This window comes from Castor canadensis, chromosome 11, assembly GCF_047511655.1.
Source record: "Castor canadensis chromosome 11, mCasCan1.hap1v2, whole genome shotgun sequence".
Classification (NCBI taxonomy): Eukaryota; Metazoa; Chordata; class Mammalia; order Rodentia; family Castoridae; genus Castor; species Castor canadensis.
The window spans coordinates 105,855,484-105,879,555 of record NC_133396.1 but is presented as its reverse complement, the minus strand read 5'-3'; the positions used below and the strand labels follow the sequence as shown (position 1 = coordinate 105,879,555).

Below are 24,072 nucleotides of genomic sequence, written 5' to 3'. Positions count from 1 at the left end.
TCCAGCTGTAGCGTTCTCAGTAGGCTCTTCCCATCATTAATGGAGAGGGGTGGAGAGCAGGGCTCCCTTGTGTCTCTCTGCATTTCTACTCCAACCGTAGACTTCCTGCATTCTTCCTGCACCAGCCACCCAGGCCCTGCTACCAGGTCCCCCACTGCTCTTCCTCAGAAGACACTCAAGACAGGTCCGACCTTCCCTGCGGAGCCCACGGTTCTGCTTCCACTGTAGTACCCACCACACTTTCTGTTTCATAAGACCTAATTCCAAATTTAAAAAAATCAGGGAGTGAGTTCTAGTTACACTTTCTTTTTATTTAAATAACCGAAGCAACAGCGTTGGCACAGCAGAGGGAAGTTGGATCGGGGAATGTGAGGGGTGGCAGCTGTGTGGCCTGACTGGAGGGGAAGAGTGAGCAGCGACTAGGTCACAGTGGGCTCCCCATACCCCCAATTTAGGTTCAGCATCCATGGCTGTGGAATTGGGGGCACCACAGAGAAGCCATCAAGTAGTGATGTCTCCCCAAGTCCTAGAGACTTCAGGGATGGAGGCTATGTCAGCTTCCTCAAGTGGCAGGGCATCCCAGTGAGGAGTCATGGGGCCCGGAAGGCATTTTCCGCAGCCCCAGCGGCTGCATTGGCAGCTGCAGTTCGAACTGCAGGGTTGGAGAAGACACCAGCAGCAAATTCTTGCTGGGCCTTCTGAAAGCTGGCACCTGTGCGGCGGTACAAGGAGTGGATCTGCAAGGAGAGGGCAGAGAATTATAGCACAGGCTAGCCCCTGCTGCCTACAACCTGACACCACCGTCACTTACCAGCCTGCTGTTCTTGCTTTTCCTTCCGGGCTCTGACCCTCCCTCCCAACACACACACCCCAGATGTCCATTAGCTGAGAATCAGCCCCTCAGAATGGCACGCCCAAGTTCCTTCTGAATGTTCCACTCCGACCCTAGGGACCCATGATCTCACCCTCCTGGCCCCACCTTCCACCCTGCCCCTCACCCGCTTTAGCATCACAATTCCCAGCACAGCGATGCCAGTGAAGAGCAGGGCAACCAGCAGCATGAGCACAGCTACAGCTGTGTTGGTCCTCACTACCACCACAGCAGAGATCCAGCCACTGTGGGGAAAAGCATGTGCTGGTGAGGAGGGGCTGCTCACAGCAGGGCCGCCATTTTCCCAGTTTCTCCACTGGGTAGGTGACAAATATGCCCTATTCCCCATCCCTCCATCAGTGGTCACTCCCCCACTAGCCTGGCAGAATTACATGAGCCACAATCCCCACTATATCCACTCTCTTCAGAGTTTAACTCCAGTTTCTGAACCATTAACTCCTAACTCTCTAAGTTCTTCTGGGCATCCTCTCTCCAAACAGACCCTCTCTGTTGAAGATGTGCCCTCCCTTCTTCAACCATGGTTACGTAAGCCTCCTTCAGGAAGTCTTCTTCCCTTCAATCTGCCTGTCTAAAGTTGTCTGGGCTCTCTATACTAAGCACATATTCTCTCTCATTAAACTAGTGCTTCCTAAGGGGAAAAAACCCACACATTTCTTTTTGCTGGACAACTCCTACCCGAGTACCTGGCTTGTTTAGCAGAGTGGGAAGGGAGGGGTGGGAATAGATGGCAGCCTCACAGACCTGAATCCCCAACCTGGGATGCCAATGGCCTGGAGGACAAAGAAAACATCCTGGACGAAGAAAATGAAGAAGAAAACGAAGAAATTGAATGAACTGTCGCTCCTGCAAAGAGAAAAAAAAGGGAGGAAGGGAGAAGAATTAGAGCCGGAGGAGCTGATGGGGGGGCCCAACCCAGGTCCCCACTGAACCTTTCACTTACCTGAAAGCCTTATACATTGGGCGGTACCAGCAGACGAAGGAGCAAGGAGTAAAAAGGAGGACCCAGAGCAGAGAAAGCCCAAAGCCTGAGCCGTTGCGGGTCTCCACGCAGAAACTAGCTAGGCAGGCGAGGAAGTTCAGGAGAAGGGTCAGAGTGCTGCCTAAGGGACAGAGGGACAGAATGGCAGGTCCTTCTGGATCGCAATAAAGCCTTCTTCACTCCCATCCCATCACCCTCAACAAAATATTAGCATAAGGAAAGGAAGGCAGCTCCTGCCTTGGTGAAATCAACCCCACAGAACCACAGAACAAGCAAATATCAATCACGTGTAATCCCCTTACAAAGATTTTTACATTTTTAAAAGATACTGAAGGGAGAACTCAGGGCCTTGTGTTTACTAGGCAGGTGATTTGAAATGTTGTGACAAATTCACATCCAAAGGCTGAGCCCCAAGAACAACGGGGCCTTGTCTTATATGCCCTTGCAAGCAGGTTACAGAAGCAAGAAGCAAAGTTTAACCCACTGACTACCTCATTCTCAGTGCTATGTAACCATTTTCAGGTTCAGTTTCTTTAAGTTTCAGTTTCCTGCCATGTCTTCCCCTCCTCACCACTACAAAATTCCCCCTCTTTGATGCTTGGACCCATCTAAGGTCAAAAAGCATCATCCTGATTTAGGGGTATTTCCACAGCATCATTTCATGGGCAGCTGTTTTCCTTTCTATAGTAGCCTCCATAACGGTCCTGATAGAACATAATACCAGGGGAACCAGACAGGGTAGTAGCAAACATGTTCCCAAGACAAGAGCCACTAACCCTAACAGGAAGTCTTTCCCAGACCCAGTCACTGATTTTCAAGAGAGTCGACCTGAGGGCCTGCATTTCTTGTCTCAAGGTGAAGTCACTTATTTCTTTGAGGTCCCCTTGTATACACTTGATTAAGGTGGGGGGGTGAGCATCCATAAAGGACTTGAAAGAGTGAAAGCCCTGTCAACTTTGTGGGACTTGACCTAATCCTTAGTAATTCTATAGATAGTAGCTGGTCCCACTGTAGATGGGTTTCTTGACCAGCTGTAATTTTATTCATACATTTCATTCTTCCTGAACTTTGGGGCAGTAGACTGTATGCAACTTCCAGCAGATTCCTGAGCTGGTGGTTAGCTACCAGCTGCACCACCTCGGTCACAAAGGCTGGCCCATTATCCAACCCAATAGACAGGGATATCCCAAACCAAGGGATGATCTTCTTTAGCAGGCATCTGGCTACCTCCCAGGCCTTCTCATTCCGCATGGGGAAGGCTTCTATCCTTCCTGAGAAGGTACAGACCAACACCAATAGATACTTGCATCCTTGAGCTTGTGGCATTTCAGTGAAGTCCATGATCAAGTTTTCAAGAGGAGTTCCACCAACACTCCGCACCTGGGGTGGCGTCCTTGGCCCTTGCCAGGGATTGTGTCTAGCACATAGGCTACATCTTTCACATACTGTCTTACTTATGCTGGGGGACATAGAAGTGCTTGGCAGGGTGGTCTTGAGGATCATTTGCCCTGAATGGGTTCCTTCGTGGAACTGCTTGACAAATGTGGGAGCCATTGACTCAGGGATGGCGATGCGACCATCAGCAAACTTCACCATCAGTCCGGTAGAAAGCTTCCCTTCTCAGTCCTGAACCAGGCCTGTTCCTGTGGTGTGTAGCATGGGTCCAATTCAGCTAAGGGATATGGGAAGGCAGCTGTTAGGGCAGTTGGGGCTGGTCCCCTAGTGAGGGCTGCCTGTTTGGCCTGTCAGCTCTCTGGTTTCCTTAAGCAATTATTGCATCTCCCTTTTGGTGCCCTTGGCAGTGTATAACTGCCACCCATTTAGGGGCCCATACAGCATTAGCAGTTCAAGGATTTCGTGTCCATACTTGATACCTTTTCCTCCCGAGTTAACAAGTCCCCTCTCTTTATATAAGGCCCCGTGGACATGAATAGTTGTTAAGACATATTTAGAGTCAGCACAGATGTTTAACTGTACTCCTGCAGCAAGCTGGAACACCCGTGTGAAGGTGATTAAGTTCAGCCTTTTGTGCAGAAGTTCCAACCGGCAGCAGGAGGGCTTTACTGACTGAGTCGAGTTACCACCACATACCCAGCAAAGCACATGCTGTCCCAGACAAAGGTGCTGCCATCTGTGAAATATTCAACATCCAGATGGCTGATGGGCGGTCAGTTAGACCTGGCCAGCTTGAGAAAACTGCATCCATGACCTCTAAGGAATCATGTTCTGGGGGCCCCAAGTCAACCAGCAATAGAGTGGCCATGTTTAGAGTCTTAACACCTCCAGCCAGATGTGCGGGTTTTCACGTAGCATACTCTGGTATTTGACCATCCAAGAGTTGGTCAGCCAATAATTTCCCTTATACTCCATGAGAGTCAAAGTGAGGAACCCAAACAGTGAGTTCTTGCCCTAGGGTGAGCTTGTCTGCTTCTGCCACCAGGACAGTGGTGGCTGACAGGGCACACAAGCAAGGCAGCCAGCCTCGGGAAACGGCATTGAGTTGTTTTGACAAGAAAGCTACTGGATAATGCCAGGAGCCTAGTAGCTGGGTTAGGGCACGATAGCTGTCCCCTTTTGCTCATGGACATACAAGAAAAAGGGCTTTGTCACATCTGAGAGGCCTAGGGCAGGGCACTTGGGAGCGCCCTCTTCATTTCTCTAAAGGCTTTTCATTATTCCTCCCCCATACCAAGGGTTCCACTTCTCCACCCTTTGTGGCTTCATAGAGGGACTTAGCTAAGAGAGGTAAGTTAGGGGGTCCAGATTTGGCAGAAACCTATGGCTCCCAAAGGGGGTCGGAATGGAACAGACAGCTTGTTTCCTCTCAGAGTCAAGCCTGAGTTGCCTGTGTGACAGGTGAAAGCCAAGGTATTTGATGGTGTTTTGGCAAATCTGGGCCTTCTTCCAAGAAACTTTGTATCCTTCCTCCCATAAAAGAGAGAGAAGGAGGCGAGTCCCTTCCACACAGTCCTCCTGAGTTGGTCCCACCAACAGGAGGTCATCCACTTACTGAAGGAGTGCGCAGCTGTGCTCATTGGCTGAGAAAGCTTTGAGGTCAGATGTCAAGGCAGTTCCAAAGATAGTGAGGGTTTTTGAAACCTTGCAGCAGCTGAGTCCATGTTAGTTGCTCCTTTTCTCCATTATTGGGATTTTCCTACTGGAAGGCAAAAATAGGCCGGCTCTGGGAGTTAGGTGGATGCAGAAAAATGTGTCCTTAAGATCTAGGCAGGTAAAAAACTTTGCCTCTTCTGGGACAAGGCCTAAGTGTATAGGGATTTGGGACCATGGGATGCAGAATGATGGTTGCTGAATTTACTTCCTGGAGGTACTGAACTGGCCTAAAATCCCCAATCCCAGTTTTTGGACAGGTAATAAGGGAGTGTTCCAGGATGACTGGCACAGTCGAAAGATCCAATACTTTAGGAGTCTGTCAAGGTGTTTTTGAACTCCAACCTGGGCCTTGCAGGGAATGAAGTACTGCTTTTGGCTTAGGAGGATGGCTCCCAGCTTTAATTCCACCAAGACTGGGGGCATGTTTCGGGCCAGTCCTGGGGGTTATCTTTAGCTCATACACCTGGAATCTTGAGGGGATGCTCAGGAATCTCAGGAGGTCTTCCCTCAGGGGCACAGAGCTGCCATTCCTCTTCTTGTGTGACCGTGAGAGTTAATCTTTGCCCCTCAGGTCTTCTCAGTTTTAAGGCTTCTGTGCCATCAGAATCAAAGGTTATCTGTACTCTCAGTTTGCATAATAGGCCCAAGGCAATTGGGGAGAGAGATAAAGAAGTTCTTGCATTACTTCATGGCTCCCAAGACTGCATTGTCTAGACACTAAGAAGGGGCAGTGGACAGGTTCCCTGTAACCCAATAATAGTTTGTGTGCTTTTGTGAAAGGGGGCCCACTGATTGGGTCACAAGTGAGTGTTCTGCATCTGTGTCCACCATGAGGTCAACAGGATGGCCCCCTATCCTCATTTGGCCCATAGGCTTGTGGGGACCTAGTAAAATGGAGCTCCGTCTGTCCTATCCCTCCTCATAGCCTTCCAGGGCTGATGGTCCAACAGTGTTTTGCTCCCAGGAGCTGGCTTCCCCGAGGTTAGGCTGGTATTTTCCCTTGACAACTCAGCCTCTGCCCATGGTCTTAGGGGTCTTCTGGGAGTCCCTGGCCCATTGGGGACATTCATTCTTCCACTGCCCATCCTGGTGATAGTAGGCACATTGATCTTGCCCTAGTTCCTCCCTAGGGCAGGGGCATCCCAGGGGTACTGGTTGCTGTCCACGGTGGTTGCCCTTGCCTCTGCCTGGACCAGCCTGTTGAGGCTTGCCTGACCATTCAACAACAGCTGCAGCAAGGAGGTCCACTTTCTTTTTCATCTTCCTGTTGGCCTTCCATTTTGCCTCCTGATCTTGACTGACAAAACCTTTCATGGCTACCTCCAAAAGCTGGCTGGCATTCATTCCAGTGAATCCCTTCTATTTCTGCAATTTTTGCCTCATGTCCCCTTGGGCATAAGGCGAAAAAGTGGCATTAATCATCCACTGGTTTTTAGTGGCTTCCAAGTCAAAAGGGGTGTATAAGCAGAGGGCCTCACACAAACACTCATAAAACTGGCTGGGACTCTCATCTCGTCCTTGGAGGATGTTTTGCTCATGTTCCTGGCCTTTTTCCCTCCTTCCTTCATGCCTCCCAATAATGCCTCCTGATATCAGTCAAGCTGCTGGTAGTCTCAGTCATCATTAGGGTCCTGATGGGGGTTCTGATGGGGGTCCTCCTCGGGGAACTGAGCCTGAGCATAGGCTTGGGCATTTAAGGTGCCTGCATGGGAGTGATCTTCCAAACACTTTAGGGCCGCCAAAGTTATACAATGTCGCTCTTCAGTATTGAATACAGTCAGAAGAAGTTGGCAGCAGTCTGTTCAGGTGGGTTTATGAGTTTGGATGATGGACTGCATTAAATCAATCAGTGCTTGAGGTTTTTCTGTGAAGGAGGGAGTATTATGTTTCCAGTTCAGGAGGTCTATGGTGGTAAAGGGCTGGTAGATGAATGTCTGTCCTCCTCCTTGTATTTGACCATACCAGTCATAATACACTGGGCCTCAGACCTCCCTCAGGGGCATCTGCAGGGTGGCGGGAGTCTGAGGAGGACAGGGGTCCTCATGGGGACTGGTTGGATACCCCTGATTGAATGGGGGACGTAGGGTGAGAACTGTCAGACTTGGAGTGGGCATGAGGTCCATAGGACTCAGGGAGGTCAGGGGAGTTGAGGCTCCACATGCCTCCAGGCCAGATTTTACAGGTACGACTGTTCCTCAAGATTCCCCATCTGGTGTCAAAAGCGAGGGTGCAAAACTGGGTGCCAGTGGCAGGGGTGGATAAAGTGGCACATAGGGCAGTGGTGTTTCCTCAGGTTCCTTGGCCAGTATAGGCTCCTTTGACTTCTCCCTATACTTGGGAGTTGTGGCAACCCTAGTTACCATGATCCTACAGGTTTCTTCCAGACAAAGTCTTTAGCCATGCGGGCTAGTTGAGAATTGCATCCTGCCAGCAATCAATGTAGAGAAACTGATCAGGGTGTCCGGGCTTCCCTACAATTACCCTATAAACTTCACTGACTACAATTTTATCTATCAACCCTTCTGGGGGCCACTCTACACCAAAAGTGGGCTAATTTAATTCAGAAAGGATCCTAAGCTTGTTAGGAGTTGACTGCATAGTCTCCTTTTTTAAAGTTTTTAAATAATAAAAAAATAAATAAATAAAATAAAATAATCCATTTTTAAAGTTTTTAAGCATACACTCCAAGGGGGTGTCCTTACTCTGACTTCCACCAGTTTTTTCCTGTTACCAGATGTCAAAACAGACACAGAAGGGCAGGGGTCTCAGAGGAGAGGTAAAGGGTCCTCTTCTCCGACACACAGGGAAGAACAATATGTGCCCCTTATTGGTGACCTGGATCGTCGCCTGGCCAGGAATTGTACCTATACAGGGTCCTCACCTGCTTTGTAGCCAGATTACATCTCAGGCGCATGTGCGCATACACACACGTGCGCGCACACGCACACAAACACGCACACACACACACACACACACACACACTCTCTCACACACACACACACACACACACACTCTTCCACCCTGCTCCCTTAACCTGAGAGATACAATTTCACACCAGACAGGGCTACTTGGGTGTCTCTGGGAGGTGATCAGGCTCCCCTTCTGCCTTCCAAAGGCAGGCCTATTACTTGAAACTGGGTTCTTACTAGTCTGACGAGAGGGGCTACCAATTGATTCCCGAGCCTTCTCTGGGTTCCTTTGTACAACCAAGACTCACTCCCTGGTGCACCTGGAGAAGTGACTCTCTCTGGCACCTGGCGGGAATGGCTCTCCTGACAAGCCAGGGATGTAGAGTCCCGGTGACAAGGAGGTGAAAGACACCATCTCCAAATCCCAGTCTGAGCTCCCACAAATGTTGCAGGATATTCAAGCAGGGAAATGGGACACCAAGGCTTTTCGGGAAGCAATGTTTATTAGCATGCTGGCAGCAACTCAGCGGATTCATTTCCAAAGGCTGAGCTGAGCCCCAAGAACAGAGGGGCTTCTTTGCCTTACATGCCCTTACAAGCAGGTTACAGAAGTGAGAAGCAAAGTTTAAGCCATATATGGTTACCTGTAATTTCATTGGCTACTTCATCTTCAGTACTATATGACTGTTTTCAGGTTCAGTTTAAGTTTCAGTTTCCTTCCACGTCTTCCCCTCCTCCCTACTACAATACCACTTGAGCCACTCCTCTAGCCCTCCCCCTTTTTTGTATTGGTTATTATCTTTTAACACTTTTATTAGCATATAATAGCTGTACAGGAGGTTTTATTGTGACATTTCCATATATGCATACAACACACCACAGTTTGACTCATCCCTTCCATTATTCTTCCTCTTTCCCTTCCCCCTGCATTGGTTATTTTTGAGATAGGGTCTTGCTTTATGTCTTGGCCAGCCTGGACTGCCATCCTCATATTTGCGCTTCTCTGAGAAGCTGGAATGAAAAGTGTGAGCCACTATAACCAACACCCCTGTAAAAATTTTTATTTATTATTTATTTTTATTTTATATTATTTACTTATCCATTTTATTGCAGGAGGTCTGGGCTTTGAACTCAGGGCCTCCACTTTGAGCCACTCAACCAGCCCTTTTTTGTAATGTTTTATTTTTTTTCGATAGGGTCTTGTGAACTATTTGCACAGACTGCCTTTGAACTGTGATCCCCCGATGTCTGTCTCCTCCATAGCAAGGATTACACGCATGAGCCACCAGTGCCTAGCTTATTTATTTTTTTTAATGAGACTGGGGTTTGAGCTCAAGAGTTTCATGCTTTGCAAAGCAGGCACTTAAGTCACACCTCAGACCATTTTGCTCTGGTTATTTTTGGAAATGTGGTCTTGGGAATTATTTGCCTGGACTGGCTTTGATCAACCTCCTAGGTAGCTAGGATTACAGGCCTGAGCCACCTGCACCCAGTCCTGCAAAAATTTTTAAAGAAGTAAGAACACACTTAATAGCCAGGTATGGTGGTACACACTTGTAATCCCAGTACTTGGGAGGCTGAGGCAGGAGAATTGTGAGCTTGAGGCTAGTATGGGCTTCATATAAGTTCTAGGGAGCCTGGGCTACAAAGCAAGACCCTATCTCAAAAAGAAAAGAATGGTTCAAGAACATACACTTGCTAGTAGGATAAATTCAAATAAGTTCTAAACACAATAAAAAGATAATCTAGGAAAATCACTGCAGGAATTGTCCTTATATGCAAATACTGAAAAGTGAAATGTCTGGTTTTCAGTGAATGGGCTCCAGAACCCTGAAGAGATCTACAATGTTCCCCAAAAATATTTCTCACTACTTACACATCCAGAGGTAGTACATGGTGGATACTGTCTTCTGAAATTCTTGGGGGATCTCCATGGAGATGTCCTGGAAAAAGCAGGGCTGAACTGGGCAAAAAGAAGGTAGAGGGGGCCAATTGTTCTGTCGACCTATAAGGCACAAAGAAAACCAGGAAGATCTCAGGAGTGAGGCAGAGACCAATAAGGAAATCACTCCACTTTCCCTCCCTCCTAAAACCTCTCAATTCGAGTACAAACAGGCAAAGAAGAGTAGAAAAAAATAATAGTAAAAGCAAATATTATTACTTTGCAACATCTAAGCATTGGGCCAAGATTGCATATATGAATTTGTTTAACCCTCACAACAATTTTGTCAAACATACAGAAATGTACTTATCATTTTACAAATAAGGAAATTGAGGTGCTCAAGATTAAGTACCCAAGACATTGGGGGCATAGCTCAGATCTCCAGCACTGTGGTATGAAAAATTAACTCACTGCCTAAAAGCTCATGGTTAATAAGGGGTATCCCTACAATTCAACAGTTTGACTGCAGAGCCCAAGCTCTTAAGACATTTTTTTTGCTCCTTCCAAACTATCAAATGCTCTTTCTTCCTCATCCTATCAAGGGCCCACTTACTGGCCGTGCCCCCCAGGGCAACATGCTGCAGCTCTCGCTCCCTGCGGTCCAACTCCTCTGCCTTCCGGTTGAGCTCCTCCTGTTTCTTTAGCAGCTCAGCTGTGGCTGCTGCAGCTGAGGCCTGCCCAGCATGAGCAGAAAAAGGTGTGAGTCCAAGGACTGGCCCTCTCCCTGGCCCCCAACTGCACATATCCCCTTCACCTGAGTGCTGTAGGAGCCATAGTTCTTGGATTCTGTGGGGCTGAGCTTTCTTGAGGACTGTATGGAGGGAGCTGAGGGTAGCGGCAGCGGTGCAGGGGATGGGGCAGGAGGCTCATAAGATGGTGAGGGCTGTTGGGGAAAAGGCCTTAGAAATAATTTAGTCCCTAACAGAGAATCTAGAATCTGCTTGAAAATGTCTAGAATCAGAATTTACTACCTAAGGCAGCAGTCCATGTGCAATTGTTAGGAAGCTAGCTTTAAAAAAATAAAAAACGAGACACAGTCTTGCTATGTAACTCAGGCTGGCCTCAAACTCAAGATCCTCTTGCCTCAATCTATTGAGTGCTAGGATTATAGGTACACACCCAAACTCCAGCCAGGAAGCTAGTTCTTGTATTGAAAAAAAAATTTTTTTTCCTGTGGCCTACACCTGGAGCCATTCCACCAGCCCTTTTTTGTGAAGGGTTTTTTCATGATAGAGTCTCACATCTCACAAACTATTTGCCCGGACTGGCTTCGAACCATGATCCTCCTGATTGCTGCCTCCTAAGTAGCTAGGATTACAGGCGTGAGCCACTAGCGCCCGGTTCGTATTGAATTTATGTTGGAGATCTCTTTCATGATTTGCAGCAGCCCTGTCACCCTGCATATTCAATTTCATAGCAAGGACCCAAAGCTCATACCTACATATCCATTTCCTTACGTTCTTAAACTCATCATTTTCCTATTCCAATCAAACAGGCTATTCCTCCTCATTCCTTACCTTCTAACTACTCACTTAAGCAGAGATTTTTCCCAACTCCCACCAGCCCCTAACTTGATTTTCTTCAAGGAAGTCTTTCCAGACAGAACCTTGGTTCAGCCCCCTACCAGACTCCAGGTTCTCCTAGGAATAACTCTTACAACCAAACTACATGGATCCTTGGCCCTAGATTCCCTAGAAAGAGTATGCTTCCCATGACAAACTGTTGTCTTTCAGGGAGTTAAGACTACAGTGTTTCTTCCTTCTGCATGCAGGACAGCCGAGACAGACTGGGCTTATTGGCACCTCTCCTCCTTCTTGACCTCCTGCTAGTAGCTCACCTCCCGGTTCTCAAAAGGGTTGTAGATGTCAAGCGTGGCATACTGCGGGCTGGGTCGGTGCTGGATCACAGCTGGGTCCTGAGGGCAAAGATGTGAGCTCAGCTGGTACTCGGTACCTCCGGGGAACTCCTAGGAAACCCTCCTAAACTGCCTGTGGCCCAAATATTGTGCCTTTGGAACCACGCCGTAGTACCAACATTTGCTTCAAGTCCATCATTTCACATTGCCAGCATCTGTTCCTTTCAAGGCTTCCCTCCACCCTCCCCACCCCGACCCCTTGGCCGCTGGTCTGGAGTCACAGTAACCCCCACGTGGCAGCACTTCCCTGGATCAAATGTCACGAGTGGGAATAGTAGTTAGCCCGATCCTATAGAACCGGGAAGAATATGCCACACTGGCCAAAGGAGGCTGTCACAAGTCACCTGGAAAGGGTTGTCAAGCTCGCCGGACTCGGCGAACGGATTCCCGCTGTCTGTGCTCTGAGCCATGTTTGCAACTGAGGTCTTGTCCGCCCCCTCCCCTCCACGCCCCTGCCGCGGCAGTGGACTTCAGCGCTCACTCTGCAGCAACCGAACGGCCTGGTGTCTGTGAGCACCGATTGGCTGAACTGACCGGAAGTTTCAAGGATTCCTTGCAGCGGAAGCGGGTCGCGCCTGCGCTGTTCGTCAACAGCAAAGACGGACGTGCACCACGTGACACTTCCAATTCAATCACGACCAAACTCCCCAAGTACATGTGACTTCCCAAAAGGAACTACATTTCCCAGGTGGCCTCGCGCCAAAATCTTGTCCATCAGCTTCCCGAGATGTACGACGGGAACCTTCCGCACGGAGGCGGCAGCCTCAGGAGCCCAAGAGAAAGTTTTGTAACCTAGATTTGTGGCTCTATTCAAAGGGGTGGCTTAATAACTATAGTCAGAACTCTTCCAGATCAGATAAGTGTCACCTTCTAACCCCTCTCCATTTTAACTTGCAAGAAATGCTCACACCCTTCACTATCCTTCCAACACAATGTGAACAAACTGGTGGCCTGGCTCTAATTCTGGAGCTTAAGAGGGACTTCCTTCAGATCTAAACTCAGAAAGCCTACCAAACATTTCATCCCTCCACCCCAGAACCCCAAAACCTCAGATCCCAGGGATGGGGGTCAGATGAACCACATCATTTTATTTCACAAAGACTGTACAAAATTCCTTATAAAATATGGGGTAGACGCCACCTGGTTACCTCATTGTGCCCCCATTCAACTACATGTGAGGGGGCAGTCGAGGATGGGAAGAGTGTGGATGAATAGCATTATATACAAGGCAGGGGTTGAAGTGATAGTTACAAGTTCTGTCATATTTACACTATTTCACATATTCACAGGTATATAGGGAGCCAGGAGGGAATGAGCTCTGGCTCTGTTTTCTTGTATAAAAAAGCACCAGTGTCCTGGACTGGGTACCCACTGCTGTAATAGATGCAGGGGGGCCCAGGGCCTGATCGTCACCGACTGATATCCCGACTGGAATCCCACAACTTGGTGTTGGGTGGCTCAGTCCGTAGGCGGGCGAAGAAAGGATGCTGAAGGGCTTCGCCTAAGGTCAGCCGCTTAGCAGGTTCATACTCTAACATACTTTCAATCAGATCGAAGAGCTGGTGGTGTTCCTCTGCCTCTGAGGTCAGATACCGCTGGTGGAGGAGGCAGGAAAAAGGTAAGGCAGGATGCCTTACAAATCTTGCCTCCTTCTTCAAAGCCCTACCTTTCAATCTTGGAGAAGGAACCATGGCTCTGCTTGCAAGCAATTTGAATGCTACCTTACCATGACCACATCATGACCAATGTTTCTAATATTACAGCTCAACCTACCTTCCTAATAGCACAATTACTCCTTCATACTCTGAAAATTCTACTTGTATATCCTTGTCAACTTCATGAATCTTCTTTAGCGCCTCATTAAAATGTAAGCTCTTCAAAGGTAGTTTATTCTTTTCTGTCTGACCTAAAGAATCCAGGATATTGCTTTGATCTCTGGTTGCTTCAAGGTTAGCCTGTCTAACTTCCTTCCCTCTACAAAACCATTCCCTCTTATCTGTCCTTTATTAACCAAAGATGTCTTCTTTTAGTTTTCCTCCTTTCTTTTCCTAACCCTCGGTTTGTGGAGTGCATTCCAAGGGCAAACCACCTTAAAAAATTGACCTCTGGGTGGTGGGCACTATTAATCCCCAGACTGGCTCACCCGTAGTGGTTTGCAGTTCTCACGAACGTAGCGCCCAGCTGAAGTGTTCTCATCCCAATCCAGGCGACCCCGGTAAAAATATTTCTGCTTTCTAGAGGGGAAGGGAAGGTTGAGGAATCAACCTTCAACAAGGCTCCCCTTGTTGTAGGATACTTCCCTTATTTCCCCATGTGAAAATTACTGAGGGGAGGAAAGGTGTAAAGAAAATTGATGTAAAATAGATCAATTCTGTGCAAAGAAAAAGGAAACAGTTAAATCCTTCCTACTCAAGGTTCACCTTGTCTTTCGAATCATCCGAGAAGGTATGGGACCCAGGATCCTTTCCATCATGGCTAGATGTTCTCTGTTGTCATGAGTCTGGAAAACAAAGACAGATCTAAGTATGGGACAGAACTGAGGAGGGGATGATGAGGACTAGCTGCCAGATGGACAGAGGAATGAACAGGCATGTCCTCAGCAGTCAATACAGAAACTAGATAGGAGAATGCCAGGTGCGCAAGGAAGAGCCCCACCACTTACCTGGAAGAGGGTGAAGCCAACATAGTACTCAAAGATGATGCAGCCTATGCTCCACACATCACAAGGCTGAGACCAGCCCAACTCTGGGTGGGAATGGGAGAGACAGGGTTATAAGGCTTAGGGTGTACTGCCCTCACAGCACTTTACACACTTGAACACCCCTGCCCTCCCTTACCAAGGATGACTTCTGGTGCTCGGTAATGACGAGTGGAGACAATGGTGCTATGATGCTCATGGTCAAAGGTGGCACTGCCAAAGTCTACCACCCGAACAGCTGTGCTCTTCACACTGCGCTCATCTCGCTTCTAAGAGCCCAAGCAGAGAGGGAATGAACCTCTGCATTGCAGACTGAGATTCTACCACTTTTCTTTAAGGTACACAGGCTTAAAAAAGCAACCATGGCCTATTCTCACAGCCTCAGGAAATTCTCAAAATCTACTCACTTCTAGGGGTATGGTTCAAATGGTAGAGTGCTTACAAGGCCTGAGTTTACTCTCCCCAACCCCCCAAAAAAGTATAAATGCCTGTAGTCCTAGCTACTCAAGAGGCAGCGATCAGGAGGACTGCAAGTTGAGGCCAGCCCAGGCAAAAAGTTCATGAGACCTTATCTCGAAAAAACCCAACTCAAAAAAGGGCCGGTGGAGTTGCTCAAAGTGCAGGCCCTGAGTTCAAGCCCCAATGCCACAAGAAAAAAAAAAGATTGGCAGAGTCAATCAAGTAACAGAGTACCTGCCCAGCAAGCACGAGACCCTGAGTTCAAACCCCAGTGTGACCAAAGAAAAAAGGGAATAATTATGGAACAGGCTGCAAGTCTCTATATATCGGAAGACTACACTCAAGTAACTAGTGTACTGTTTTTCTGAAAATATGTAACATGTACAGGGTCAGGAGAGGGGAGAGCATCTTTAGCTCTGCAATCTCCAGTTAAGTCAAGCATGCTGAATTATCCTACATCACAGATTTATACATCTTTAGAAAAAAGGGAGTGGATGCATTTCCACTCCATTGAGAATTTTCCAAATTGTCCTTTAAGTCTTCTTAAATATTTTCCTTTCAATCCATTCCAATATTCTGCTTTTACCCAGCTGGAGCCAGACAGGGAAAAAAAATTAGAAAAAAGAAGTAAAAGGACCAGGTGCTGGTAGCTCACACCTGTAATCCTACCTACTAGGGAGGCAAGAGATCAGGATCATGGTTCAAAGCCAGCCCAGGGAAACAGTTCAACAGACCCAATCTTAAAAATATCCAAGGCAAAAAAGGGCTGGTGGAGTAGCTCAAGTGGAAGAAAGCCTACCTCACAAGTGTAAGGCCCTGAGTTCAAACCCCAGTACTGCCAAATAAAATTAAAAAACAGAAACAAGGACAGAAGGGACTAAGCAAAAGGCACGTGGCCCAGCTGCCTGCTCCCATGGGCTAAGGGGCAGACCCTTGGCAGACTCTTACCTTCTCTAGGTTGTAGGTAAGCTCGTAGTCTGAATTCACAAAGAGAATGTTTTCAGGTTTGAGGTCCGTATGTGTCAACTTGTTATCATGGAGGACTGCAGGGGAGAAGGCCAGGTCAGGCTTGGTTCAGGTAGCCAGAGCAAACTGGCACCAGCTGACCCCAAGGTGAACATCCAGAGCAAAGCTGCTGAGTTGGCAGGTCCAGAATCACTGGGGCTGCTTTCTGCTCTACAACTTAATGAAATGCCTAGTCTAAGAAGCCCTACCCTTGCTAATGTTAATATACGTAATATATGTATGTATCTCAACTGAGGGAAAAAGAAGTGTTCTAGGTGGTAGTTTTGTTATTTCATACTGACTGTGACATGTGCATATCTAACATTCTTTTAACTCAATTCTGTGAAACTGCACTGCTCTGAAGATTCAGAGGAACTATGTATTTGTCTGGATTCTCTACCTGGTCCCTTAGCTGAACCATTTATTCATGTACCCTAACTGCTTTGCTATGAATAAAGAGCAACTAATCTCAGACAAATGTAAACCTCTAGTCAGAGGGTATTTTTGTCTCTTTGTGTTTGCTGGCTAATGCTTGACCAAGCCAAAGGGAAGGAAAAAGAAGGTAAAAAGTGTCTTGATTTCAATAGCTGTTTCTCCCAGCTAGACTGGTTGTGGAATAAGAGCAATCAGTGATGGTGAAAAATCAGTCAAGGAATTAAGTCAGAAAAAGAAATGCCAAAATGGACAGTAAGTAAAAGATCTGTGGGGAAGTTGACTAGAATACAAGTGGCTAGAAGAGGTCCAATGGAGGGAGGGGCTGCCCCAGAGTCCACCTTGACCCACCCCACTCACACTTGACAGCCTGGCACAGCTGGAAGGCCATGTGACGCACTTGGTGGATGGGGTAGGGCAGGTAGTTGTTGTCTTTGAGGAAATCGAAGGTGCTAAGGCCCAGAAGCTCAAAGGAGATACACATGTGGCCATGGTAGTCAAACCAGTCAAACATCTGGACACAGAGGCTGGGGAGAGATAGGAGGGAAGGGGGATGTCTGATGAGCCCCCAACTGCCCACCACCCCTCCAAAAGGAGGGACTGAATAGCTGTTGATTCTACATACTTGTGTAAAAACATGCCAATATTATTAATAAAATTCAGTTCAACTAGAGATTGGCTTCTCCAGAAGACTCAAGAGAGATATTACTTGCCAAACTTTCAAACATTTTTCTGCAGCATTTTAAATAGTTTGAAAACTATTTGCCAAGCTGGGAGTGGTGGTTCACCTCCACAATCCCAGCATTTGGGAGGCTGAGGCAGGAGGACTGCAAATTCAAGGCTAGTCTGGACTACATAAGTGAGATAGTGAGCTCCAAGCCAGCTTGAGCTATATAGTGAGATTGTCTGAAAGCAAAACAAATTTCCGAAAAGCTGTTGAGTGCCAAACTCCCAACAGTGTGGATCCTGAATCATCAATGGTTACTTTTGAACTCCAGCCCCATCTCCTGAAATTCACTCACCATCAGCCACCATGTTGTTCATGTTAATACCTAACCTTTTCATATGTCTTTGCTTAATGCTCTTATTTTATTTTTGGCCTATGGATAGTTATGAAGAAAATACAATGTATATATGTGGCCTAATCAATACAGTTCCAAAACAAATCAGATCTTTTTCTTTTTTTTATGTAGTGCTGGGACTTGAACCCAGGGCCTCATGCATGCTAGACAAGTGCTCTATCACTGAGCTACATCCCCAGCCCCACACATTTTGTTTTTCCCCTCAGTGCTGAGGTTGAACCCAGCACCTTGTGCACATTAGACAAGAACTCTGCCACCTGAGCCTCAACCCCCAACCCTTGGGTATTTTTTGTTTTTGAGAAAGGGTCTCACTTTGTCTAGGCTGGCCTTGAACTCACAATCTTCCTGCCTTCACCTCCTGAGTAGCTGAGTACAGGTGTGTAGTACCATGTCTGACTTTTTTTTGTTTTTTTGAGACAGGTTCTCACTATGTAGCCCAGGCTAGCCTTGAACTCATGACTTTCCTGACTCAGTCTCTAAACATAGATACTCAGAACCAGGGCCATTTCCAGGACCTATCTTTATAGAAATCACCCTGAACTGAGACCACCTACAAAGTACTCTAGCTCCTTAAAACAAGAACGGGTTAGAGAGTGTTGCAGGCCCTCCCTGCCTAACCTGATGTTCTACTACTCTAAGATGATCAACAAAAAATGAATGGATGAGGTCTGGACTTCCCTGCCTGCCTAACCCCAGTCTTCCTTGTATAGGGGTGGATCCTCTCAGCCTCCCAGCATACTCCTTTGTTTACTTACTTCTTGTTGTCAGGATCCTTTTCATTGATCTTCTCTAGCACATTGATTTCAAGTCGAGCTGCTTCCTTGTACTTCTCCACATTCTTAATGATCTTCAGGGCAACTCGAGCCCCACCCCTGTAGGTTGTAGGTTGTGTTGGGTTCTCAAGAACGTCTCAGATTAATGGGGATGTGCGGGAAGTAAGAAATCCTGCCTTTGGCTAGTTAGCAAACAAGTCCCAGATACCCCCATCATCTCTTTAATGCTTAGCAGGAGTGGAGAAGGAGAAGAGCTCAGTTACCTGCGATGGTCGACACACTGTACAACTCGGCCAAAGGTCCCCTCTCCTAAGGTGCTTACAATTTCATCTGAAATGAAAGAAAGCAGGGTCGGGGAGAGGGAGGGAGAAAAGGGGGGGAATGAGCTGAATTGGAAGAAAAAAGGGTGTAACATCCTGGGGTGAGGAGATGAAGGAAGGGGAACAGATACAGATGATCACAGGGAAAGAAAACCCCTGCATGATTCCCACCACCTTTAACCCAGGGGCCATGAAAGCTGGGAGTGGACAACAGAGGTCAATTCTCAACAGCAACTCAAACCACCCAGATGAACGACACTACTGAGAAAAGGCAAAAGAGGCTGTGACTTGGGTTGGCTTAGGACGTTAGGATGGCTATGGGACCATTAAAGGCTATAGGATTGTTACGATTTGGCTTGTACATCGCTCTTGTAGCCAGTCCCCGACGTGGTAGATGAGGTGGCCCTCAGCGTCGTCCTCTACACTCTTGGCTCTCCGGCTGCTGTGCTGCTGTCGGGGGGCGGGGGGGGTCGGAGCAACCCAGGTGTCGGAGCGGGGGCCGAAGGGAGGCGGGGTGGGTGGTGGAGGGGTCACCGGTCACAGGCGCCCAGCCAGGGGGACAGACGATGATGGGGGACAGTGGAAGGGAACACGTCAGATGCAGTAAGGCGGATCGGTGTGAGAAGAGAGAGCGGCGCACAATCCCAAGTCCCCAAGCCCAAAATGGGAATGGGGAGAGGCTGGGGCAGAGCAGAGAAGTGATGTCGTTGCCAAAGTCACCCTTAACCCCGTGCTCTACACAACGCCCTTCCAAGTGGGCACAGGTCTCCCCTTGCCCCCACCCAAGCTAGCCTGATGAGGGGGCCACAGAGCCTAGGGCTTGAGGGAGAAAGATAGTTCACAAGCAAGGTCCCCATCAAAAAGTGGAGGCCCCTGGGGCAGAGGAGCTGCTCCCAACACAATAAGCCCAACATGCCAGGGAGGGCACAATGGCTCCATGCCCATCCATCTCCACAGCAGATTCTGGGGCCCTTCAAGAGTCAGAGAGCTTCCAAGAGGGTAGGCAGACTCAGTGCCCACCTCAATGTTCATGCGCTAATGTTTGGCTGAGAACAAGGGTACTTCTCACTTACCGGAGTCCTAGAGGGCCTGAAGAAGACTGGGGAGAGGAAGGGTCTGGGATGGCACTTACCGAAGATGAGTGGCTGAAAGTCCGACTGTGCCTCCTCCGCCGTCTGTGCTTCCTTCGGCTGCTACGCTGGCTGCGGTAACTGCTGTTCTCCCGATGATACTCATAGGAATGCCGATAGTCTGTGTCATAGTAGGCTTCTCCCCGATCCCGGCTATAGTCGTTACGCCTGTAGCTGCCACAGTACCGCCGGTCATATACCCTCCGGTCTGATGAATGTTCGTCATAGCTGCTGTTAGGTAACAAACACCCATTAGGTGCATCTGCTCAGTCCACATTCCCTGCCACATCATATGATAACGTCCTGCCTCACTGAAGACAAAGAAATAAAGGAGTAAAGTGGGGAAGCACAGAGGAGGATCCCTACACTGTATGTCACTAAAACCTCCAAAAAGGTATTTACAAAACCACTCCATCTAAGGGTCCCTCCTTCTCCTCCTCTTAGTGATACAAAGAAACAAAGAACCAGTTCTCAAGCATTCCCAACTGAAATCAAGTCTTGCTCTAACCTATCCCTCCCAATAAACATGCCACTAAATTATTAAAACCATGCAGACCTAACTTTCTCTTCTATCAGCTCATTAGCTATCTCTAGCTCCCAGCCTTTACATATACTTTCTCTCTACCTAAAGACACTTCTCCCATTTGACTCTTACTTGTCCTCCACCCAAGCTTTGATGTTACTTTATTGGAAAGTTTTCCCTGAACTACATATCCTGCCCCACTCCAACCATCACTGCTAAGTATATCCTCAGCCCCTCATAAGTACTTCCTCTATGATTAGTGTTTTTGGCAGTACTGGAGTTTGAATCAGGGCCGCATGTTTTCAAGCAGGTACTTTCTATCACTTGAGTCATCTCCCCCGAACCCCCCACTCCCACCCAGCCCCTTTTGCTTTAGTTATTTTTCAAACAGGGTCTTATTTATGCCTAGGCTGGTCTGGGCTATCATCTTTCTATTTATATTTTCTGTAGAGCTGGGGTAACAAGTGAATGCCATTCCAACTTGTACTGGTTGGGATGGGTGAGGTGGGGTATTGAGAACTTTTTGCCTGGGCTGGCCTCAAACCATAATCTTTCCAACCCCAGTACCTGGGATTATAGATATGAGCCACCATGCCCAGTTTTTTTTTTTTTTTGGTGCAAACCTGGAGATCAAATTCAGGGTGTCACACATGTTAGGAACATGTACTACCACTGAACTACTGATCACCTCCAGCTCTTGATATTCACTCTTTTTTTGGTGGCAATGGGGTTTGAATTTAGGGCTTCACGCTTGCAAAGCAGGTACCCTACCACTTGAACCACATCTCTAGTCCATTTTGCTCTGCTTATTTTGAAGATGGGGTCTCGTGAACTACATGCCCTGGCTGGCCTCAAACCTCGATCCTCCCGATCTCAACCTCCCAAGCAGCTAGGATTACAGGCTTTAGCCACTGGCACCTGGCTCCCCCTTAGATTTTTGAGACAAGGTCTCACTATGTAGCCCAGGCTGGCCTCAAACTTGATTCCCCTTGCCTCAGCCACCCATGTACATGTCAGACTTTGTTATCCACCTTGAGTATCACCTTCTACCAGCTGCTTAGCCCAATGTTCTTAGCATGTACCCAACAAATATATATTGAACAAATGAATGAGAGAGTGACCTGGAGTCAGTCTCTCTTCCTGAGGCCTCACCTTCGGGAACGAACATGGTAGCTATCCTCCCGCCTGCGCCGCCGTGTCCGATCACTGCTACTTGACCAGGAACGACTTCTTCGTCGCTTATGCTTTCGGCTCCGATAGTGTTCGTGGTAACTTCCCCGGCTGCCTCTTTCTGAGGAGTGGTACCTTCGGGGATGAGGCATCTGGAAAGGAAGGAAAAGTGAAAATGGTAAAAAAAGATCAGAGTTTTCAGAGGTCTTCCCCAAGGACTGAGTGCTCCACAGATGCTAAGCTCTTTTTTTTGGCAGTACTGGGGTTTGAACTCAGGGCCTTGTACTTGCTAGGCAGGCACTCTACCATTAGAGTCATGCCCCCAGTCCTTTTTTGCTTAATTTTTCTAACAGGGTCTCACATTTATGTGTGGGCCATCCTGGACCAAGATCCTATTTATGCTTCCTGAACAAATGGGACAACAGGTGCACGCCTCACCCAGCTTTTATAGTTGAGATGAAGCCCTGCGAATTTTCTGTCAGGGGTTGGCCTCAAACTGCAAATCTCCCAATCTCTGCCTCTGAGTAGCTAGGACTGCAGTGCTGAGCCACTGTGGCTAGCACTAAGCTGCTTTCTGATCTTTTATTTCTATCTCTGTTACCACTTACAAATTCCTTATTTTTTCTTCCTTGGACTACACAGTCACCTACAGATTTTGGTTGAAAACTCTAGAAAGCCCTCTCAGTTCAACTGCTCTATGATGGCTTTCCTCAAACATGGCACCATGAAGACCTTCAGGCCTGAGCCACAGCTCATTACAGGAGAGGGTGTTTGGCTGGTGAAGACTGCCACAGTTCATGCCTGCTGCAATCCAAGACACACATCTGTGGCATCTTAAGTTCCTCACAGCTATGTTTTATAGTCGTAAGAATATGTCTTATCTCTCCAACTAGACCATCAGTGCCCCAAGGAATCCAGTTTCCTAGGATTCTACATATAGCAGATAAATACTAAGCTCTAGCAAGTTCTAGGGATCTAGGTCTGGCCTTTAAACTTACATCTCTGACCATATCCCTTGTGAAAGGTCTTAATACAGTTCCCCCAAACTATAGTGAGTTTTCCATATTCTCTACTCAGAAAGTAGAGAATAACTGGTTTTTAATTAGTATCAGCACTACTTGACAGAGAGCCAGCCATGTTCCAGTTAATGGGATTGGAATAGTATGGTTCTCAAATCCTTTTTTCCTTCAAGGAAAAAATTAGAAACCACAGTCTCATCCAGGAAGAGAATAGAAGTGCAGAATGAAAAGGGCCTAGGGACAGAAGTCTTGGTGGAGGAATAGGAGAAGTGTACAAAATGTTTAAGGGTTTGACATCTGGCTCCCATTCTGGACCACTTCTTCCCAACCTACTCAAATTGAGGAGGGTAATAGTTGAGCATTCTTAGCCAAATGAGGCTGGCAAAAAACTCAGAAACTGAAGCACAAGATTCTCTCAGGTAATCCAACCGTAATCAGCATAGCCACATAAATGCCATCTCACCCTGTACATAATGCCGAAGACACTCACAGGCTTTTTCCTAAACAGCATCTTTAGCCTACCTTTCTCAACTTCTAAACCTCCTCTCCACCCTCCTTTTTGATCAGTGAAATCCAGAATTAGCTCCTAGACGCAAACTCCTCCTGTATGCTCCAACTGACACTTCTCTGGCTTGAACTGGACCCCTTGGTCCAACTTGGACACTGTTCTTTTGCATCTCTATAGAGCCACTCCTATTCCTACCCCATCATACCTTCTCCTACTTTGGCTCCTCCCAAGTTTCTTATAGATTTTCCTGAGTACACCTAAGGCAGGCCGACCTCCTTCCTGCCCCCTCATCTTCCTCCTCTCCGAATCTCGCCCCCGTCCCTTGACCCCAATTCAATACTATCCCCGCCCAACCCTCGGTCGCCATCTTTCCGCGCGGCCCCGTGGTCCGTATGTCCGCGCGCTCACCGTTCTGGCGGCGAGGCCCGTGCGCTTGTCCCACAGGAAGTCCGTGATGGCGGCGGCACTGCGGCCGGAGTCCCGGCACCCCCGCGGCGACGAAGTGCGGCTCCACCCCCCCTAACCCGGGACCCTGGGACCTCCCGCCCCGTTCCCAGGCTCCGCTGCAGTCCCGCCCGCCCCGGCTCCGTCCCCGCCCCCAGGATCCGCTCGGCGCCGCTCGCACCGCCCCCGCCCGGGGCCCGATCCCAGTTCGGTCTCCGACTCTTGGCCTCTCCGCTCCACCGCCACCGCCGTGAGCGAGCACGTACACACGCACGCACGTCCTGCGTCGCTTCCCAGCTATCCCTGGGCTCCGCCCCCAGGGCACCGCGCACCACCACGTGCTCTTCTAGTACCCGGGCGTCGGCCAGTCACAGTCCCCGAGGTGCAGGGGGCGGAAGTTCGTGGGGGCGGGGAGAGACCAGGGGCGCGCCCCGCTACTCCCGGGCCAGTTACGCACCGCCTTCTGTGGCTTCCCATCTCTTCTCAGTCTTGTCCTTTTCACAGAGACAGCTGTGGTTTACTTGGAAGTAAATTATTCCAAGTAAATGGGGTTTAGACTTGGAAGTTTCAAAGAAAGGGTTGTCACTTACAGGGTGTCGCTGATCGGCAAACCTGACTCTGTTGAGGCTTGGTAAGGTCTGATTCTCCAAGCATAGCCTGAGAATACCCATTTCTTAAAATGATTCGTGTACCTAACCCCAGCGAAGAGAGGCACCCTTTTGTCCTGAACGAAAGTTATGTACGTACGGGGCGGGTGCATA

The 24,072-nt window shown here is 48.2% G+C and overlaps 2 protein-coding genes across 6 annotated transcripts; both read right to left on the bottom strand.

Annotated features, from left to right (window-relative positions):
* Positions 1–290: 290 nt before the first annotated feature.
* Scamp3 (secretory carrier membrane protein 3) lies at positions 291–12,293 on the bottom strand. Its single transcript, XM_020166187.2, has 9 exons — positions 12,093–12,293; positions 11,671–11,748; positions 10,588–10,716; positions 10,387–10,507; positions 9,768–9,896; positions 1,833–1,992; positions 1,634–1,735; positions 999–1,116; positions 291–737 (listed from the first exon to the last, which is right to left on the bottom strand). The coding sequence occupies exons 1-9, from the start codon at positions 12,156–12,158 to the stop codon at positions 591–593; spliced, it is 1,050 nt and encodes a 349-aa protein (XP_020021776.2). The 5' UTR covers positions 12,159–12,293; the 3' UTR covers positions 291–590.
* Positions 12,294–12,816: 523 nt separating this feature from the next.
* Positions 12,817–23,569, bottom strand: Clk2 (CDC like kinase 2). Of its 5 annotated transcripts, none has more exons than XM_020166184.2 (13): positions 23,276–23,569; positions 21,323–21,492; positions 19,650–19,875; positions 18,880–18,964; positions 18,461–18,527; positions 18,180–18,296; positions 16,703–16,869; positions 15,854–15,948; positions 14,586–14,715; positions 14,411–14,493; positions 14,169–14,248; positions 13,892–13,982; positions 12,817–13,343 (listed from the first exon to the last, which is right to left on the bottom strand). In XM_020166184.2, the coding sequence occupies exons 2-13, from the start codon at positions 21,490–21,492 to the stop codon at positions 13,158–13,160; spliced, it is 1,497 nt and encodes a 498-aa protein (XP_020021773.1). In that variant the 5' UTR covers positions 23,276–23,569; the 3' UTR covers positions 12,817–13,157. The 5 variants fall into 5 exon arrangements, with proteins under 5 accessions (XP_020021773.1, XP_020021772.1, XP_020021771.1 ...); XM_020166183.2 differs by having other exon boundaries at positions 18,880–18,967; positions 23,276–23,460; XM_020166182.2 differs by having other exon boundaries at positions 19,650–19,878; positions 23,276–23,448.
* Between the last annotated feature and the right edge of the window lie 503 nt (positions 23,570–24,072).

Excerpts from the sequence above, each read along its gene's own strand:
- Scamp3 (XM_020166187.2), bottom strand. The coding sequence starts at position 12,158 with ATGGCTCAGAGCACAGACAGCGGGAATCCGTTCGCCGAGTCCGGCGAG. Across the intron at positions 11,749-12,092 it reads AGCTTGACAACCCTTTCCAG|GACCCAGCTGTGATCCAGCA; the intron begins GTGACTTGTGAC and ends CTTTGCCCTCAG. Across the intron at positions 1,736-1,832 it reads CCAATGTATAAGGCTTTCAG|GAGCGACAGTTCATTCAATT; the intron begins GTAAGTGAAAGG and ends TTCTCTTTGCAG.
- Clk2 (XM_020166180.2), bottom strand. The coding sequence starts at position 21,492 with ATGCCTCATCCCCGAAGGTACCACTCCTCAGAAAGAGGCAGCCGGGGA. Across the intron at positions 15,949-16,702 it reads GCTGTGCCAGGCTGTCAAGT|TCCTCCATGATAACAAGTTG; the intron begins GTGAGTGGGGTG and ends TCTCCCCTGCAG. Across the intron at positions 13,344-13,891 it reads AGAACTGCAAACCACTACGG|CGGTATCTGACCTCAGAGGC; the intron begins GTGAGCCAGTCT and ends CTCCTCCACCAG.